This window comes from Cardiocondyla obscurior, linkage group LG02, assembly GCF_019399895.1.
Source record: "Cardiocondyla obscurior isolate alpha-2009 linkage group LG02, Cobs3.1, whole genome shotgun sequence".
Classification (NCBI taxonomy): Eukaryota; Metazoa; Arthropoda; class Insecta; order Hymenoptera; family Formicidae; genus Cardiocondyla; species Cardiocondyla obscurior.
In genome coordinates, this window is record NC_091865.1 from 3,098,557 (window position 1) to 3,118,677 (window position 20,121).

A 20,121-nucleotide genomic window follows, 5' to 3' on the forward strand; every position below is an offset into this window, starting at 1 on the left:
AGAACGCGAGAGAGTCTTTCGTGATGTTCCGCTTTACAAGATAAAGAATACTCGCTCCTCTCCCCCTCTCTCTCTACGTTGCTTTTACCATTATCCTCGTATTTACGATCGATTAAAAACCGCCGCGACGCAAGCCTGTAAGAGAAAATTCACATTACGTGCCCGATGCGAGTGGTCGGTAAATAATCCAAAAGAAAAATCAGCGTGCTTAAGCGCCGATTTAAGCGATCGTAATTGTGTGTGCTCGCATCGTGAGACTCACGCCTCCGCTATATTTCGCGATACTGCACCGAGTTCCGCGAAATGACTTGTCCGGCTGATTGGTGTTTTCCGTTCGGACACGATTTTCGATTACAGTGCCAGGTGCGCCAGATACGATCGCGCGAATCGAGCCTCTGGCGAACAACAGTCTGAAATAAAATTGATTATATTTTTCGCACGTTAATTGAATTATTCTAATGGAAATTGTAAACGCGCGCGTCGATCGAAATTTAACCGAACGTTTGATTTTATCCTTTCATCGCGATGCCGCTCGATCGCAGCGTGCATGCGATCGGATATAGCGTGAACGTCGATTCGATTCGATTCGCTCGATTGGCTTACGCTTCTTTTGCCTGCCGGCTCATTGTAGTCATCTCAAAGGTCAAGCGTTGCTCGGGAAAATCTCTCGGTTTCTTTGAATAAATGCAATACCGTACGAGCGACGAGCTGGTTACCGTCGCAATCTTCTTCGGGGAAATCGTTAGGCGCGCAATGCGAAGCGGTGCGTTGGGATTAAAATCGAAACGATGAGAAGTAATCTCTGCGATCTAGTTCTTGAAGCGGGGAAATGGATCGGTGCCGATAATGAGGCTGGAATCGCGGGAGGCGATAGTTTTAATTATATCATCGGCGATCGTAGCTCCACCGCACCTTATAAATCAACAGGCGTGCTAATCGTTCGTATCCTTGCGCGAACGGTAGTTAAACAATATCTTGCAGCGTCATTGTGAATGGCGCTAGGAAAAAGAATGATAAAACTCGCATAACGCGGACTCTTTGTAGAAACGGGGCGGCGGCGTGGCCGCGCGGTAGCGTGTGCGAAACGTAACGTCGTAAATCAGAGCTGACTGCGGTCCCGCCGTTTGAAAGTACGCTAATAATACGGGCCACTTTTACTGAAACATTTCTAAATTCTTCGGGACCGTCACGATACCCGCCACTTCTGGCGTATAAAGACCACACCGCGCCACGGTTGGATAGAGACCGGGGTTTGCGAACGACGATGATAAATTTATAAAAATCGAGCAAACGGTGGAGGCCTTTCGAAACCGCTCCCTGCGAGCGTCGGCGTGTGTCAAGATAATGTAATAATGATACACACATATCGCGGCACTTCGGGCCGCGTTGTGGCGCACGGTGAAATAATTCTCGCGCCGCGCAAGATCAAGGGAATCTGGTTTCTCCGAGTCGGGTGCAGTCTCGCGCGCAGCTTATCTGGACTCGTACGTATTTGCATGAAATAGACGGCGGCGAGTCTCGTCAGCTTCTCGTCTCGTGACGAGGAGGCATGAGGAGAACGGCCGTCAGTCGTTGCGCCCGCCGTCGTAGATCTTATCCCTCGATCACGAGCGACCCATATAACCGGATTCTTAGATCCTAATCGACGAGCGGACGACCGTTTCATTCGGTGGCCACCTATTATGCATGGGGAACAATTGCGTTTACACGCGGAGGCGTTGATGCGCGCGAAGGTGAATAATTTATTGCGAAACGCCGAGGCTGATTTTGACGAGATAGGCGTTATTTCCAATACAACGTGAGATTAAATCGTGTTTATTGCTTAATTATGCAACAAACGAGACGTTACGCTGCGGATGTTAGGAAGCGAATGCCGAGAATTTTTATTTGAATTACACACTAATTAGGCGTAATGAAATTTCTGTATGGCGCATTATTAATTTTGATTTTTTATTGCAATTTAATTGTCGAGTTAAAAATGCAGACAGCTCGCGTGCGCTTTTCAGCTACGTGGAAAAATTGTTTGTGCATTTCACTTGATTAATTGGAAAGCCGTGAATGTATATAGAGGTACAGATGTTGCTCAGAGTCTGATCCCGTTTAATTCAGATATTATATTTTATTAGTGGTCCGCGTAATTTTTTTTTTTTCTTTTTGTTTGGCTGCCGATATTATTTGTGTTTATTCATCGTTCATCGCTATCATTATTTTATATTTATTTTATAGTAGAAAAATTAGGTGATACTTTCTCTTCCTTGTTTTCTCTTATTGTTCCAATCTCCGTCGATACAGTATGCATAAAAAATGATTAAACCGTATAACATTCTACGAGCGCATTCTATTTCTTAATTAAGAAATAAAAGACAATTTCATGCCAGGAAAGGTAGGGCAAACACTCGACTTCGTTCCCCAAGAAGAATGTTACTTTTAGACTTCAAAGAAAAAAGGAAAAGAAAAAAAAAAAGCGAGTAACTCCGATTCTTACGATCACAAATCTACTTAGAGAACGCACAGTGCAAACTTCAGTCTCACTCGGGAATTTTAAATGTCGAGTACTATATTGTTTTTGTTTTATAACGTGACTGCTTTATTATCGGCTTAATTTTTCTCCCATAAAAGTTTTGTTACATCACGCAGTAATTAATTATAAACAGTCGAATAAAATCAATTCCAATAAAAAAAGACGTACTAATAATGGGCAAAGATTTTGCAACGGTGTTGATTAGTGCCACTAAATGTAAGGAAAAAAAAAAAAAAATCGATAACGGTAGGAATAAAGAGACATGTAGGCGTGAATTTTTTTGCATACCCGAGAAGTTGCTCATTATCACATTCTCTTTGTTTGCCTATTAAGGCAGGCACGACTGCATCTCTATGTTCAAGGATGACGGGGATATAGAAACTTGACACACGCGAATAGTTGGTCGTTCAATTCTGAATCCCAGCGGGTTCCCTACCTCCGTCTAATATCATTTAAATGCGACGTATCGCCGCGACATATTGTATCCGTTAATATTGACACAAAGTTTAAACATAATTCAACGACGGAGATAAGCGTTATCGATAACTTTAATTCGATTGCATCATAATGTATACGTGCGGAAATTTCGAGCACGCGACTTTGATCAGCGAATCGGAATTTCTCTGTTTTTAAACGTAAATTTATTCACTTGATACGATTATCATATATGCAGAAGCTATTTAATGTTCTAGATAGTCCATAGAAAGCGAATAATAAATGTCTTAATTAATAAATAATTATAGGATGTTAGTTTTAATTGGGCTAATTAACACGTGTTATCAGGGACTAGCGGTAATGAAGTGGCATTGCAAAGAAAGTAATACAATTTCTGTTTACGTAAGGTCGAAAACAGTTACCGCGATCGATATTTACGATCTTGTCGGTGTAAAATTCAAAAGCGAAAGTTTTATAGACTAACGGTATAAGATTTTGCTCGACGCGAACGGTACGTATGCAGGAAGTTTACGTTTTATTTAGGCATGCAAGGACGAACAAGGAAATGTACGTAATCTCTTAATTTCACCCAGAGACAGCGCCTTTGCTCTTTTTGCAACGTCGGTTACACTTCTATTGCCGAAAATGGTAAACGCCGATAAAACTAGTTGATCGGCATCACATTCGTGTGAATTGCACGTTTCTATTTATTTAAGCATATGGTCAAGTTGCAGCTGCATTTTTTTGTTTTCTTTTTTATAACATTGCCATAATAATTCGACGAATCTATACGCTGCATTATGCATGCTGCGTAAGTGGGCGGTAAAAATGATTTATTTGGCGTATTTAATAGTAACTAAATAATTAATAAATAAAATTATAATATAATGACATTATTATTTTTTAATATTTACAAAAGATTAAGTAAGCGTGGAAAAATAATAGAACACCAGTAAGGACAAAAATTAATCGAGTTATTATTAAAAAAGAAAAAAAAATGAAAAAAAGAACTCAAGAATATTATTATTATTATTCGTAAATCTTATGGATTAATAGTTTATTGATGAAAATCAAGCTGACAATTACGAACTGCATTCCAGCCTGTACGCGGTCAAACCCCTGGTAGTTTAAACGCGTTCACTAGCATAATTAAACTTATTAGGTGCAATGTAAGTTTGACCTAGAAAAGCGCCAGGCCCGATATTGGTCGTGGTAAAACCTTAACGGACCGTTGCCACATACAATCGATCGATATACATGTATCGTTAAATAAAACGTGCAAGAATTTGCTACCGGCAAACGCGTGTTTCTTAGGCATTTACTTAGTCCACGTGGAAACGCAAAACGTAAGCGTTAACAGCACCGTGCGTTAGGATTTATTGCGGGGTAAGTCATTCCTTGTTTAGGAATAAGGCTTATTATCAGTGTTTTAATTTCGAAATTGCTGCGGCGGATAGCATCCAATTATGGTTGTTCGGTGATGCAATTAAGTAACTGAGAAAGCAGATACGTTGTCCTGTCTTTGTGACCATTTTTTATTTCCAGCTCGTTTTTAGTGTTACGTGTTATGATATGCGCAAGAAGTTTTATTGCTGTCGCGCTGAGACACGTCACCGTAACAAGATAAAGTTACTGTCGGTTGTGACTAGCTTGTCGTATTAATTTAAAGAAGACGTTGTTCGCGTTTAGATCAAATACTGTTATAATAAAATATTGCAATAAATATATATTAGCAAATTGAATATTACAACGAAGGAATATTACATGTTAATATCGAGTTTCTATGATGATAATTTGTTTTTATTTGCAAAATTATAAAATACGTGAAGCTAAGCGTTTGCTTTATTACGTGAGATACTGAATCGCTATTAATGCACATGATATAACTGATGTAATGATAAATAATAATGAATAAAGATTTTTTTTTTAATTTAAAGTATATCGAGAGCAAAAGCCACAACCCAAGTAACTCGACTTATCGTAGCGCGACGGTAACGCGCGGCTGGTGCACGTGACCACGTGCAGTGTATTGCACTACTCGTCACGTGCATCGAACAGCGTACCGGCCGCCACGCTCTCATGCACGTGAATTCTGCATAAAAGCGTACAAGAATAAATGCGCTTTTTGTGAAAATTTCTATTACGGCTACTGAACTACATACGCGCAGGAAATAAAAAAAAATAGAATTAATGATTCTCACGCGAGAACTAAAATTAAAATCAGTCTTTTATATTTATTTAGGAAATTATCACTATTTTATTTATTTCGCGGAATAACAATTTTTATAAACGCGGAATTGTACATTTTTATCGGCAATTAGTCAAAAAGTAAAATTAATAAGTAAACGTTGAGAAAGATTGTTTTCTCTCTTAAATTGTATTACGAATTATACATTGCAGTGTAATAAGAAATAGTTTTGCAGTTTCTCATGTCTGCTTTAGATGTAAATAGAATAATAGTTAGACTTTTCTATCGATTTCGCAAACGCTATGAGAAAGGAGAAGAAAGGGGGCTAATTCTGTAGCGATCGGTGATGGTGGACCAATCGAGGTTCAATAATTGCTGAGAAAGAATTCACGGTTCTTATGATAAAACAAAAACTGTATCGGCAAAGGAACGAGGTGGAGTCGATCTCCATTTTAAAATGCGCCATCAATCACCGTACAGTTGTTGAACTGGCAGTTTAAAAATGTTAATTGCTCGAATTAAGTTAAATCCTATGGTCCTTTGGGGGTCCTTTCCGTACCGACTTAATTAACATATTCCCGTTACCGTAAATCTGTCTGACAGCGGGTGTGCACGTCGATACTAATAATGTTGATTATGGTTAAACTACTGTAGAAAGTTGACGTTTAAATTCACATATTTATCGTCATCATTAAATAAAAATAGTGTTAACGACGCTTTGAAAATTTTACGGATACAGATCATAAATAGAAAGTTTATCTTAAAAGAAAAAAAAACAAAAAAAAGAAATTTAATTTATCGCTAAATTTATCAGAATGTTGTTAAAAATATAATAAGTATAAGGACATAATAAAATCGCGGATCGTGATCATAACTCGTTTTTACGCGCTAAAATGTCACTAAAGTCATTACTTTTCGATAAATCTTATCAACGTTTTAAAACACCACAGGTAGTTTATTAAATTAAATCTATAAATGAGTAGGGAGTAATATTTCCCAGCATTTGTAATGTATTAATTTTGCAACTGATCTAACCACGCTCGCTCGCTCAATGCTTTCAATCGGTAATATGAGAAAGACGAAAGAGTAAGATCAATAGAAATTATAATTCTTGAATGCTCATGCTACAATACTTTATTTCTTTATGTCTTACAAACGGAGAAAGTGCTTGAATGATTATACCGCCGGAAGTTGTAGTTATTGAAAAATTTAAACGATACGTTGCGATATCTGTGAATTATGAGTATCGAACAAAGATTATACTCGTGCGCTACTTAATTATACAATATTTTTTAATTTTTTTATTTTTAGGAGCTTTATCGATATTATAAATTTAACTTGGCTCTCCTTATACTAGCATGCTAGACGAGAAAGTAAATCAGTGTCAATGACAGGCATGTTGCCATTCTATTTTTTGCCGCGAGAGTGTCATTATTCGATACCCCGCAATCTCACCTGAATTTCTCACACTTTCTCCGTCTCCACTAGTATAATTTGTAGGTTCAACGACGTGCGACTATATCACTTGTTTTACAACTAGTCAGTTGCTTATACAAGGTTAATTTAAGACAGGCAATGTCAATGTCACTGCGTTCGTAGAATCTTATCTCCCGGGATAAATTTTCTCTTAATCGTATTCTCTTCTTCTTAATAAGGAGATTGTCGCAAAAAAGATAAAACGTGAAAGAGATTCAGTATTTTTAAACTTTTAATTGGGATTGCGACTAAGGCTATATATTATGCGATTCGAAATTGAAAAGAAGAAGATTAGTATTGATGACATAGATAGGTTTAGTCACAAGTTTTTTTTTTCTCTTTTTTTTTTTTCACGGGCGACCGAGAGGACGTCACATAGTCATTAATTGACAGAACGTAAGGTCGCGTGATTCGAGGCGAGCAACTATCGCAAGCACGTGACTTGGTCAGACTTTTCCCCTCGATTGGTATTAATCTCTATGAGGAAAGGCTTATAAGCTCTCTTTCTCCGTTTCTCTCGTGTCCGTACTGATCGGCAATAACCGGCACGTGCAAATGCACGTGTAATCACGTGAGGCACGTGATACTGGCTCTCGCGTGCGGATGTAGGGATTGTTATTATCGTCTATGCTCCAATGTCTACGCAACGCCATTGATTATGACGCATGTGTAGGTGTGAATGCTACAATTATTAAATGCGAGATTGCGAGATCGCATTGGCGGACTACGTTAAAAGGAATTAATTGTACTATTTAGCCAATTTGCAAAAATGTATATATGCACGTTATGTTATTAGAAATTCTTTACTTAATTCATAGTGTATTTTTTTTTTTTTTTTAACAGTTAGAAGTATCAATAATTTCATTGTTTATAAGTTACGTGTAATTGTAAAATTTTGAAAAATTTTGCAAATTATCTTTCAATTAGACGGAATTTGCATATTTTTTACAAAAGATTTTTTTAAATTGATTTTTAAGTTAAATGTTTTCTTCGGGAAATTATATTTCGATTGTAAAACGGCACTTTCTGATTGCAATATGCAAGTACCGCTACATCTGGCGACCCTGCTTCTACGTCAGTGTTCGTAACAAAAATGTAGTAAAGTTGCAGGCCTTGTAGGCCGCGGTATTCACATATAACGCCGACGAGCATATATGCGTAGGCAGCGAATCTCGTGAGCATAGTTCGCGACGAGCCAGACTCACGTGCTTATTCATATAGCCATTTACAAGCCTTTTCGCAGCTTCCCATACACATTTGAATGACACGTGTTGTAATACCCATTTTATCGATGTTTATTCGACAAATGTCAGAGCCCTGGATACGAAGTAATAAGAGAATGATGTTGAAAAAGATCGCTCGTGGGATAATGGCAGAAGCGAGAAATCTGCATTATAGCAGTTTTGAGCGCTGTCACGTCCCAGAGAGACGTATTCTCCGAGGTTATCAGGATTAGCATCTGTAGAAGGAAATGTTCCACTTTCGTGAATGAAGGATAGAGAGAGGGTGGAGACATAATTATCCGGGATAAAGCCAGACGTAATAACTATGATAAAACGAAATAGAGAAAAGATAGCAGTGGGAGTAACTAAGACTTTTCTTGAAAAATTATTATGTTTGAAATTGCGGAATGTTCTCATCTTCTCTCTTTCAGCATAATAGTACAAGCCGCATGAAAGAAAAATATTCCGTAATTATCATAGAGTGTCAAAACATTATTCGGTATTTTATGCTTTCTTAAGTTTCATGATAGTTTGCATTAGTAAGGGAATTATAATTAATTAATTTTTTAAATAATTTAATCAATTTTATTTTTGTTGAAAAAATTAATTTAAAAGTTTACCGAGAAAGATATAGGTTATTACTTTTATTAGTTTAGCTCGAAAGTTAATTTATTTTAATAAAGAATGACTTAAAATTATTATGTCTTAGTTGCTTTATTCTTAATATGTTAATGAGATTGATAAGGCACACGATATACAAAGCCTACTTTGTTTTATAATAGCACAGAATGTCAAATTATTTACACTAATATTTTAAAAGTAATTCAAAGTTTTTTATATCACTTACCTGGCATTAATCTTTCTTGTGTGGGATGTCCTAAAATCTCGGTACCAGCAAGTAACAGGATAGCCAAAATTCCAACGTGATGCATCTTCATAATCACTCCCGATCTAAATTATTTCTGATCACAACTGATAGGAAATTCGTTAACACACGGATAGAAAACTTAAGCACGATTCGGTAAATTAAAAAAAAATTTATTTTAACGTGCACGCTTACATGAGAGATACTCAGGTGTTAATCTAAGTCTGCCATACGAGTCGTTGGCAGAGCTCCTAACGCTATCGGACGGTGAAGTAGTCTGGAGAGCCGCCTGGCGCTTTCACTGGCTTTATACGTGTGCACGAAAGCACCTCTTCTGAAAGAGGGGATTCTAGACGGCTCTTGTACACGTTGCTGACCATACCACGAGGCAGAGGATAAAATTTCATGCCGCGGATCATACTTTTAGTTTTAGAGTAGTGAGAAATATTATTTTTAACCGCTTCGAAAGTAAAACAGTTAAAATATGCAGAATGCGATCCTTAAAATTACGAGCCTTACAATAAAAGACATAAGAAAAAAAAAAAACAATACAAATTTATTATAACGTTGTCGTTATTAATTAATTAATTTTTTGGCATATTTTATTAACGATTGCTTTTTTTATCGACACGATAAACACGATTTTTTTTACGAGTTACTTAATAATTTATCAAATTTAGATACGAATCCAATTGCACGTTTTCTCGATGCACACATTATTGACAGTTTGACATAACTCGAAAAAGAAGTTTAATGTATTGCTTTAATTAATAAACGATCATCGGCTTCATTAATTTTAAATATCGATATGAATACAGACAGGCATTTTGCACTAGCTTACGTAATCATTTCCGATGGGTGGTGAACCTAACCGTAATTGATGGAATAAAAAGTAAATACACGAAAATGTAATTACGAGCGCAAAGTTACAGGTATATGTTCCGCACTATCGATTACATGCTCGATGAGTCGCTGATCGTATAGTTAGCTACAATGCCGGTGTCATTACCAAAGTAACCACTCGTTATCTCACACTATTCTATGATTAATCGTCGATATAACCGAGAAATAGGTGAAAGATCGGCAGACTAAAATTTTTACGAGTTCCTTTATTTATCATTTGAGTCGTTATTCTTATTCTCGCTCTAACGATATAGTATACAGATATTAATATGAGACAATGCGACTCACGAAGCATATTTTTATTCAATTCGTGTTATTTTCTGAATTTTCCAAACTATGTCACGAATGCGTTGCGCAATGCAGCGAATAACCAACGATGACAAATTATGTGACATGTAGCAGCACAATTTATTTTTAGTTAGACAAAAATAGTGGAATTTATTTTAAATCTTGCATAAAAAATTCTCAATTATGCTTAACGCATATCGTTTATTATAATGATGGATGTTTGTGTCAATAATCAAGATTTTCTCACGTCTCGAAAAGAATTCAGTCCGGTTAAATTTTTTCTTTCCTTTTTTTCTTTTTTTTTTTATAAATATATACGCTTTACAGTGTTAGGTCGCGAAACAAATCTGCCGTTTGATTCATTGTCTATTGCACCTTGTCGGTCAGTCGCTGTCCTAGATGAATCATTACTACACCCGAGATCATTATCCTTGGTCGTTGGAAATAATTCGTTCGCACGTTTCGAAAGCTTCGACAATCCTCCCGAGTTATACATTTTATATTGCTTAATGTATCGCTCCGAAGGCGCCAATCTAATTCATAAGCTTGAAGTACTCGGGTCATTTTCATGATCGTGCATCAATGTCGTAAAGTAGATATGTGCACTAGTAAATGACTTTAATGATATTGTTTTATATATAATATGTAATTAAATAATTTAATTTCTCGAGAAAATTTTTTATTTTATTTTATGTATCAATTTTTTTTTTTTTTTTTTTTGAGAGAGAAAAGAGGAATAATTTAATATCTGAATTATATATAATTTTTTGAAAAACGCTTAAAGCAATTAGAGAAAAATTTTATGCGAGAACATAAAGGGAAGATGATTTCGGTAAATTACTTACCATCCTAATAAAACCGGTTTTTCCACTTCCGTGATTTAGCAAGCCTCATTATTTTAAAGTCGGGCAGATTTTATTTTGAGTATCGTTAATCATTCTCTCGGCTCTGAGAAGAAGAGAGATCTCTAGATGATTTTCGTCAAGCTATAAGAGGTTACGGGCTCGTTATTCATCACTAGGTATTCACACGTCTTAATCTGTATTCTCATTAAGCGCAGAGATGCTGAATATAAAATAAATATCGCACATTAGCTTTATTACTGCTTTATAAAACTAACGGAAAAGAATTCGTAAATTTGTTTTGAAATTAGTAATGCTCTCGCAGTAATTATCAGAAAAGTGTTTCGTACAGCTGTTAGTTACTTTTGGAAACGGAATTCCACAAGATATGATATTCGTGATAAAAAGGGTAATTAGTAGGAACGTGAAAGTAGTCATACCAAATCGTACATATTAAGTCGATATGTGGGATTATATGATAGTAATGTTCTGTACTTATCATTGATATGGTGAGATAGTGGCTGTTGCAATCTTAATCATGCGTATTGAAGCAAATCAGATCGATCTTGAATTGACGCAAACTACGCGAAATCCAATTATACTTGATTAATATAATGATCTCATATCTAAAGTATTTATTGAATTCTAATTATATGTTTCTATTGGAGGAAAAAGTTATATTTTATGAATTGTTTTCGAAGTAAAAGATTTATAATATCCATATTTTTTATCGTTCTGTTAGCGTTAGAATATTTTTTATGGACAAAAAGCGTGTTTTCATATTTTTACGTGAAATGCAAATAGTTGTAATTATCAAATTATCAAGATTGAGTCTGCAATGAATTGTAATGGAAATTATTATTTCTTTGGTATAAAATTTCTTATTAAATTAAAACAAATTTCAAATTGATTATATTATTTCCATCATAAATACTTTGCTCGAGACTCGGATATATCGTAGGTGTATAATTATATGTTAATAAATTTTTAAGAGAAAAATGAACGGAAAATTGATAATAATCACAACGTTAATTAGTAATTCTGATTTTGGGAGGTGATTCAATTTAAATGGTATTTCACAGCAGCCTCCTTTCTCTCGTGCCGATGATGTCGTGGTAAGACTATGAGCTTGTGTTGATACCCGACACATTAATCTTGGGTGGTGCAAACATCCTTAATAATTAGTTATACTAAGGAAAGTGTCGACACACGCTCGACGTTGCTCTGCGCCTCTCCCGTTCTAACATTTTTCTTTTTAATTGCATTTCCATATCGTGATATCTTTTCGCAACAATCCAAGTATCAAAGTACTTGACTCTGATCTTAATTAACGCGAGAACTAAGATAATAAAGTTAAAATGAGTTTAACAGTTTCTTTGACGGACAGTTTTTTTTTTTCTTAATTAAAAATGCACGCTAAGTAATTTTTATTCGAGATGTTTAGTTTCATGTTTACAAGCGCACTCGAGATATGTCACTTCGGACAGTCGTTTATTTCAACGGGTAAGCATTCCTTTTACCAAACGTCTATCCACCATTAATCAGTATACACGTATAGAAATTTTCATTGGCTTTTAATGACTTCTGCGGTTCAAATTCTGGCGCAATTTAGATTGGTGCAATATCGGCGCAGTTATAGCACTTTGCTTTCTGGTGGCTTGTTTAAATCTTCAGTTGCGATTGATTCAACTCGAATTATGCAATGATTCTATAAAGAACGAATCGTTAAAACAATTATTGTGCGTTCTTTAAAAATATAAGTCAATTAAATAGAAATTAGCTTAAATTGTAGATTTAAACGGCTTTTTATTTTCAATTTTTTCAAGAATTATCTGCAGTATATAATTTATATTGTATAACGAGTTGTATTATTTCAAAGCTGTATTTGCATATTTTATTTATGTCTAAAATTACGGCTTGTAATTAAAATTAGTAAATATGCAATTAGTATTTGGTGGGACAAAATAGTATGCGCATACATTTTGTGACAACTTGATTGATCGATTTGCTTCGTAGTGTTGCTTACATTGCAATTCAATGTTAATACAATGTGATACGACTGCTGATTTATATAATCGCTTGATAATTGATAAATATTTATTAGCAATAAATTTCAAAGTCATCTTGGATAATCTTTATGGTACTTTAAAATCAAGATCTTATAAATCTTTTTTTTAATTATTTAGAAAGTTCACTTTCGACTGTTAAAGACTTCCATCTGAATTTACCGATTAAAAGACATTTTTACTAAAGTAAAGGTTATAATATAGTTCGTAAAATTCCATATCATTTAATCACGATACAATTTTCGGAATGTGCTACGTAAGATTTATCAATAGTGCCGACTGAAATCTGTAGATGTTTACGTAATATTTTGATATAAGCGATAAACGGAAATGGATTTTTTTTAACGTTTAGAAATATTATCTAATAAAAGTGAAAGAATGTGTATGGTCAAATGATAATGTTATGCGATAATGCGAATCTTTACGATGCACGTTCGATCGATGTTTATTGCAGAGGCGTAAATTTAAATCCTGGTCGCGGAATACTACTTTTCCTTTGTTTGCGTTCGAGGCAGATACATGTCGGAACTCGGTTAATTAGCTAATCAATTATCAAGACGTTTCAGAAGACGCTGTTGTATCGCATTTGCACCGAGACGTGCCATCGAATTAGGCTCCGCGTTATTAATTATCATAACGAGAAACTCCTACGATTTCGCGATTACTGCGACTCTTTACCATTTATTGCAATCGGAGAAAGAACTGATGGTACACGTAGGCGAGATAGTTGATGAAACTGCGGAATATTTTTAATCGCGCACGTCTTAAGGAGTCTATACACTTTCTGAACGAGCACAAGTTATGCTGTTTGTTCGATGTTCGTTTGCTAAATGTACACCTATACACGAGCACGTAGTCTGCTGCATTTGCATTAAACACAAGTCACATTTTGGTAATTAAAAATTTTAAAAAGCTAAAAACGCAGATTGAAACAGTCGAAAAAAATATGGCGATATATTTTGCAATAAATAAATAACACCGGTTAAATAAAATGCGGAATTAAACGTGAAAATTTTGAGACAATCTACACTGTTTAATGACTGATGCTCTTAAATGCTAGTCTACTTACCGCTTCTTAAACGTAGTTAGTAATTTTGCCATTCAGACAGGTTCATTAAAGCAACATGGCATGAAGTCACGATTGAGTGCAATTACTCCTTTCAAAGCGGCTACAATGAGGCACTTCATGATAATAGCTGCCTAATATTTCTTCCGAGCTAGCATAAGAGTTTCTATTTAATTAAAAAAAAAATCCCAACGCTTCTCCGAAAGTTTCTAGCGTAGCTTTTTATTTTCACTCGATTCAAATGGAAAATAATTTCGATCGCGTATACGATTTCCCACGATAATTAATTTCGAAATTCATCACGTGTGCTCTTCGACGTATCTGCGAGTGAAAAAGTCTTGCGGACTGAGAATAAGCAAGTAATTGACGCGATAACGATCCAAGCTGGTTTTTCTCTTTTTCTTTATTTTATCTACACTTCGCCAAAACCGCGATAGAAACAAAAAATCATACGGGATTTACTTGCGGCGTGCGATTGAAAAAGCAGGGCGCGGACTTTCATATACTGTTTACGTGGATCGATCTATGATCGATATACCAGCATTTCTTTTACACTCACAAAGATAGACATTCCGAGTGCTCGATCTACCGTGATTGATCATTATTTAGCCTATTAATCCTATGTGTGAGGCAGGTTCGTTTTGCTAAAGCGAAGTAACGATTGGACCGTAACAAACTAATGAATTTTGATACGCCGAGCAATTACACTTGAAAACTTTTAAAAGTTACTTTTATATTTTGGTACTTACATTCACTTTTTATATGCACAATCATATAATTTTAATTTTATTCTTACATTTAATCCTTGATTATAATTGTCTATCCTACATCATTTTATTTCCTTTGTGCATTCATATGAACAAGTGTCATTGTCATCTTGAGAATTGCCATAATGGAAGTGGAAATAATGGGGATGTGACCTTAAAATGCGGAAGTTCCTTCTAAAATACGTGCTTCACCACGCGTAACTTTCTACTTGCTACAGTCAGCGAAATAAAAAAAATAAAAATTCTTACATATTTCTAAAAATAGAATTTTTTAAATATTCTGTTATTTAAAATAGATAACTTTTGCATAAATGTAAATTGCTATGAATAATTTAAATTTCTCTTTGCGTAAGTTTATTGTCTCAATGATACGAATGTTAGATTAGAAAAGAAAGACGACGAAGAAGACGAATCCTTTTGGTTAATGTGCAGTCAATGTACTTATCTTTGTCCTAGATCTTTGGTATAGGTCTCTTGTCGTTACAAAAACGATAGTAAAAGTATTACCGCGCACAAGAGTGGCGAACTGTCGCAATGACAAATCGATCGTATATATGATTTTACGTGGATACCAATATTTATCACTTGTTGATTATTATTAATGAGTTTGGAAACATGTGCAGGAAACAATTACGTATGGGGTTAGTTGCATTGGCTAGCTAAGTAAGATTTTTAATTTATTTCGATTGTACAGAAACGTAAAATTATTTTTTATTATTTTCTCAGACGAAATTAGACAACAAAGACATTTTATCAAATTTTATTTTTGCAATTCTTTATGTAAGACACATATTATATAATTAAGTTAAAATATACGCGGTAGAGTACGCAACATTAACGATATCTTTTAGTACCATCTTACATTGTTGAGAACAGTGCACTAAAACCATGTTTTACTGCACTTTCATCATACATATTTCTTACTCATATCGCGAGCTGTCTTAAAAAAATCGAATATTTTATTTGAATATTACAATGCGTTTTATAATTACTAACGTGAGCCATAATATCTCATAAACAATTTTTATACTATTCGTACAATAATTAGGTTTTAGAAAAATTTCATATAAAAATATTCTGAGCTTCAAAGTTATATTGAGAAATTTTTTTTACGATTAATGGAACATGACAATTACATGTGTAACTTTTTGATACATCTGTTATTCATAGTAAAAGTGAACACGACACGGTATCGCAAATAGGTCAAAGTATCTCGATTGCTTGTTCAAGCAGATCACATGTCGAATCGAAGATCATTAGCTATCGATTTCGTGGTACGCGCGTTTTAAATGCCGATGAAGATTACACTACGCGAACCGCCGTACAAGTCGATGAATATTAAATGCGACCGGTCCACAAGCGAATGTGCTTGTATTGCGCAAGATAAGCCACGTTAACAATGGCTATAGTGTTTTGCGGACCGATATTCGTCCGGTATTTGCCATCGCTTCCTTCGTTCGACACGGTTAACGCTTTTTAGTTCGAGAGATCCTTCGCATTCCGACTGGTTCGTCGGTGAAGGTCGAGGCGTGTCGTTCTTCAGTTGCCAAAGACATTAGTAATAGTTTCAAAGCACGGTTACGCGTTCTGATTAGTTCAAACGTTGATCTTAATCACATTTTGATCTTGCTCGTAACGAAATTTGATTAATACAACCTTGAAATTTATAATTTATATCGTCATAAGCGCATGAACGATGTGATAAAATTAGGTTTGATTGATTCTTAGCGTTACTTAATGGCCACACACAGATTAATCTGATTAGTCTTGCATATATTTTCTTTAGAATCAATTCGATATCACTCCATCGTTGGTTCGCTTGTCTGTCAAAACAGTCTAATATATGTAATTGCTTGAGTTAGTAATCCGGGATAAGAGTGACAGTATCATAAGGCAATCATCAGAAACAAGTATTACTTGATAAGGTGTTCTATTGTAATCGGACTGACGACAGAGTAGCATGATTAATTTTAACTATCTATTTTAAATCGTATTTTGCATTTTATCGTTTACATTAATTTTCTACCGTACGGTACTTGCTATATTTATCTTGTTTTCGTATATATTTTAAGTAACTTTAATTTAATTAATAAACAGGCAATATTAAAGAAAAAAGAAAAAAATACGTATAACATTAAATGTAGTTAAAGGTCGAATTATAAGCCAACGTAACAATAATAAATTGAATGTCATTACCATTCTGTCTTGTTCGATGATTCGATATCGATAAGTCTCGCCACTTGTGCAATAATATTTCCGGAGCTTTACATAATGCACGCAAGTGCGTGGCTACTGGGAGTTATTTGGAATCTGGGGCGTCAATGATTTTACCTACGCAATCTATTGTTGCCGGATAATCTTATGTAATTTTTCGATCGCCTTACATCGCCGTTACATCGCTCGAAATGTAAGCAGATTAAAAGCTCTTCAATAAGCCGCCAGGACATGTAAAATTGTCTGAGTAAAGATGTAAATTTTTATTTAGCTACATCTCTAGTTCTGTTGAGGTTTTTTATTTTCTTTTTTAATTAATACTTTCCAATGAATTACATTCAAGTGCACATTTTATGTTAGTGTGAAGCACGTGAGTATAATGCTTTCACTGCACGTTGATTGCTTCCATCGTAGAGAGCGGCTGACGGGTCACAGATGATACTTGACAAGGTACCGCGTAACTTTCTTTTTGAGAAATGATGACGATTGCTTCTCAATCGCATCTGACTAACAAATGTCTAACCGACTCTTCAATGCGGTCGCATTTACAAAGGAATATAGGCAACGTTCGTTTCGTCAGAGGGTCTTTTTTTTTTTTTTTTGTTATTAAATGACACAGGTGAACGGAAATCCTGTTCAGTGTTTTTCTTTAAATCTCGTTTACATATCAAAAGGAGGATTTAAAAGGCACGAGCTATATCAAAGCATTTGTTAGTTGATAAAATTGCTAATTTATCTTAGCACATACATTGAGGTTCAAACATTCGTAAATATGACGGGATTTATCGATGCTAAACGAGTTGTATTCATATATGGAAAGTTAAGTCATTGAGATCTCGATGTCGCTTAATAAAACAGTAACAGCGGCATCAGCAATATTTTATAATTCAATATAATTCTTAATGTAACTTATAGTCGGATTTATTAAATTAATGAGCTGTCATGAAATACAGAAAGCTTTTAAACTTAAAGATTCGATTACGTAATTCGTTCATGAACCTTCCTAAATTTTATTTAATTCATAATCATGACGGATCGACCAACAAAAATGTTGTAAAAAAATTAATAACGCATTATGGCTTGTATTTTTTCAATATATAAATACAACAAGCATTTCTAGTTTAACTTTTAGTTTCATTCACGTGATTTTAACCGACTAAGTGGCTTATGCACGTTTCGAAGAGAAGGTGCACGTGCTTTTATCGACTAGCTAATAAAGCAACCGTAGTGAATCCGGTGCTGAATAGGTCAATGCACATCTCTCACCATTGTATACCTTATCTAGCAGCCTCGCGTGAGCTGCTTGAGTCGTGTATTAATGGCATATCGTGTCATTACTCGAAGGCACCTGTGTGTATTTAATGTTCCCGTACATTTCATGCGTTGAATTCTTGTCGCGTGAACTTTCTAGACCTTTTCAAAGTAAATAGCATTCATGGCATCACTGTGGCATAGATATCGCCGTATCGATATCGAACAACGATCTTTAGTCTTAAAAGCAAAAAATAAATTGTATTAACTAAATAATTAATTTTTAACTAATTTTTATAATTGACGAAGAAAGAAATTATATTTTGTATGAGAACACAGATTACCACACGTATGCAAAGATTATAAATCTCAATATCATCAACATTTATCGCACGTTTACAGATTCCGTTCTTCAAATAAATCACGATAGTTAAACGCATTTCATCGAAGTAAAACGATGTAATTAGACTTTTGATTGCGATTTTGATGGAATTTTATGGAAACGAAAAAGAGCTGCGTCGGAGAGACGCGCGTATATCAATCTAGCGTCGGTAAAAAAGAACGGCATTAACCATATATAAGGGATATTATTAGTAACACGCGGTATATTTTATGACATCTTCGGATAATTTAAACGATACGATCGTATAAATTATAGACGGCATAAAACGATCCGAGGTCAAACGAGCAACATATATATAACACAAATGCAGATATATTTGAGACGGCCCGCAGGTCGCGATCCACACATAATTTGCACAATTGCGCGGTATTGAAATTCTCAGACGGTGGTCGTAAAGCGTCTCTAAGTAGCGGCCGAGCGAGCGATAACTTCTGTCTCCAGTGTGAGATTAACTCGATGACGTTTACATCTTACGTCGTCGCCACTTACGCGCTTATTATTCATAAACGTGAATGTATGCCACACACGAGTCATCTGGCAATGACTGCGGCTATAAAAACTAGCCGCGAGCTCGTAAAAGATAGGCGATATTTAACGCGACGCACCGTCGAAGATGCATTTCCATCAACGAGATTGAGACATCGGGCGCGTAGACTTCCATTCGAACCCGTGACACTTTATAACAGATTTAGATGCCAATTGAATTTACGAGCTCGAGCGTGGGTAACGTTATTGCTGATGAGTTTGATAAAAATAAATTATTGGCAAGCCGTAACATTATCCCGATAGGTAATTACATTGTTCCGACGATAGGGAAATTTTACCGAGTCCGCGTCAATGAATCGGAGAAAGTGAAAGTGACGATTAATGAGACAGATTTGTCTTACCGTACTGCGTGAATTTCCAACGAGAAAGATATAATCACGGACAGTGATACACGATGTCTCAAATCGCCGGACGATCCGTATTTTCTTCGTCGAACGTGACCGCTTCCTTCATTAAGTCCGGTCACCGTACGTGCAGCGGCGCGAGACTCCTTTCCTCCGGCTTTCCATTTTCTTCTCGCGCGCGTGTCCAATTGACAAACTTATTGCTAGTAAATCAGCGCAGCGCTATCGATCAATACGCTCAATCGATCGTCGTCGTCGTCGTCGGAAAGAAGGAGGGCTCGCGGACTCTCTTCCTAGTTTCTCCTTGAAAACGGGACGGTCGATGGCTCCGCGCTCATGCCTTTCCACGAGGTCTCATTGGCATAATGGCGATATTATAACGCCGCCGCCGCTGACGGCGACGACGGCGAGGATGCGCGAGGCAGGTACCAGGTAACTCCGTGCCCTTGCATTCCCGACAATCGCCGTCCCAAATGCCAGAACGCTCCCTCTTTCCACTTGTCTTTCACCCGCGTGCCGAGTCCGGGCATTGAAATACAAAAGCCGCCGCGGCGCTCAACGGCGGTCATCGACATGCGCCGAGACACAGGCGATCTTTGTTGTTTATTGCATCGTACCTCCGATAGGTTTGCATAATTGTGCTCACGTGCGGGAATGTATTTCCCTCTCGGTCTGACGTGCGACGCGTACAAATCGTTTAACGTGTATTCTCCGGGAACGACT

At 36.0% G+C, this 20,121-nt stretch overlaps 1 protein-coding gene across 1 annotated transcript in view; it reads right to left on the reverse strand.

Moving 5' to 3' along the window:
• The window catches only part of LOC139113131 (uncharacterized), a 48,224-nt gene extending 38,206 nt beyond the window's left edge, over positions 1 to 10,018 (reverse strand). The window contains exon 1 of the mRNA XM_070674059.1: positions 8,691 to 10,018. Within this exon, the coding sequence (XP_070530160.1) occupies positions 8,691 to 8,781 (91 nt within the window). The 5' untranslated portion in view covers positions 8,782 to 10,018. The remainder of the gene's footprint in view (positions 1 to 8,690) is intronic.
• Positions 10,019 to 20,121: the final 10,103 nt, after the last annotated feature.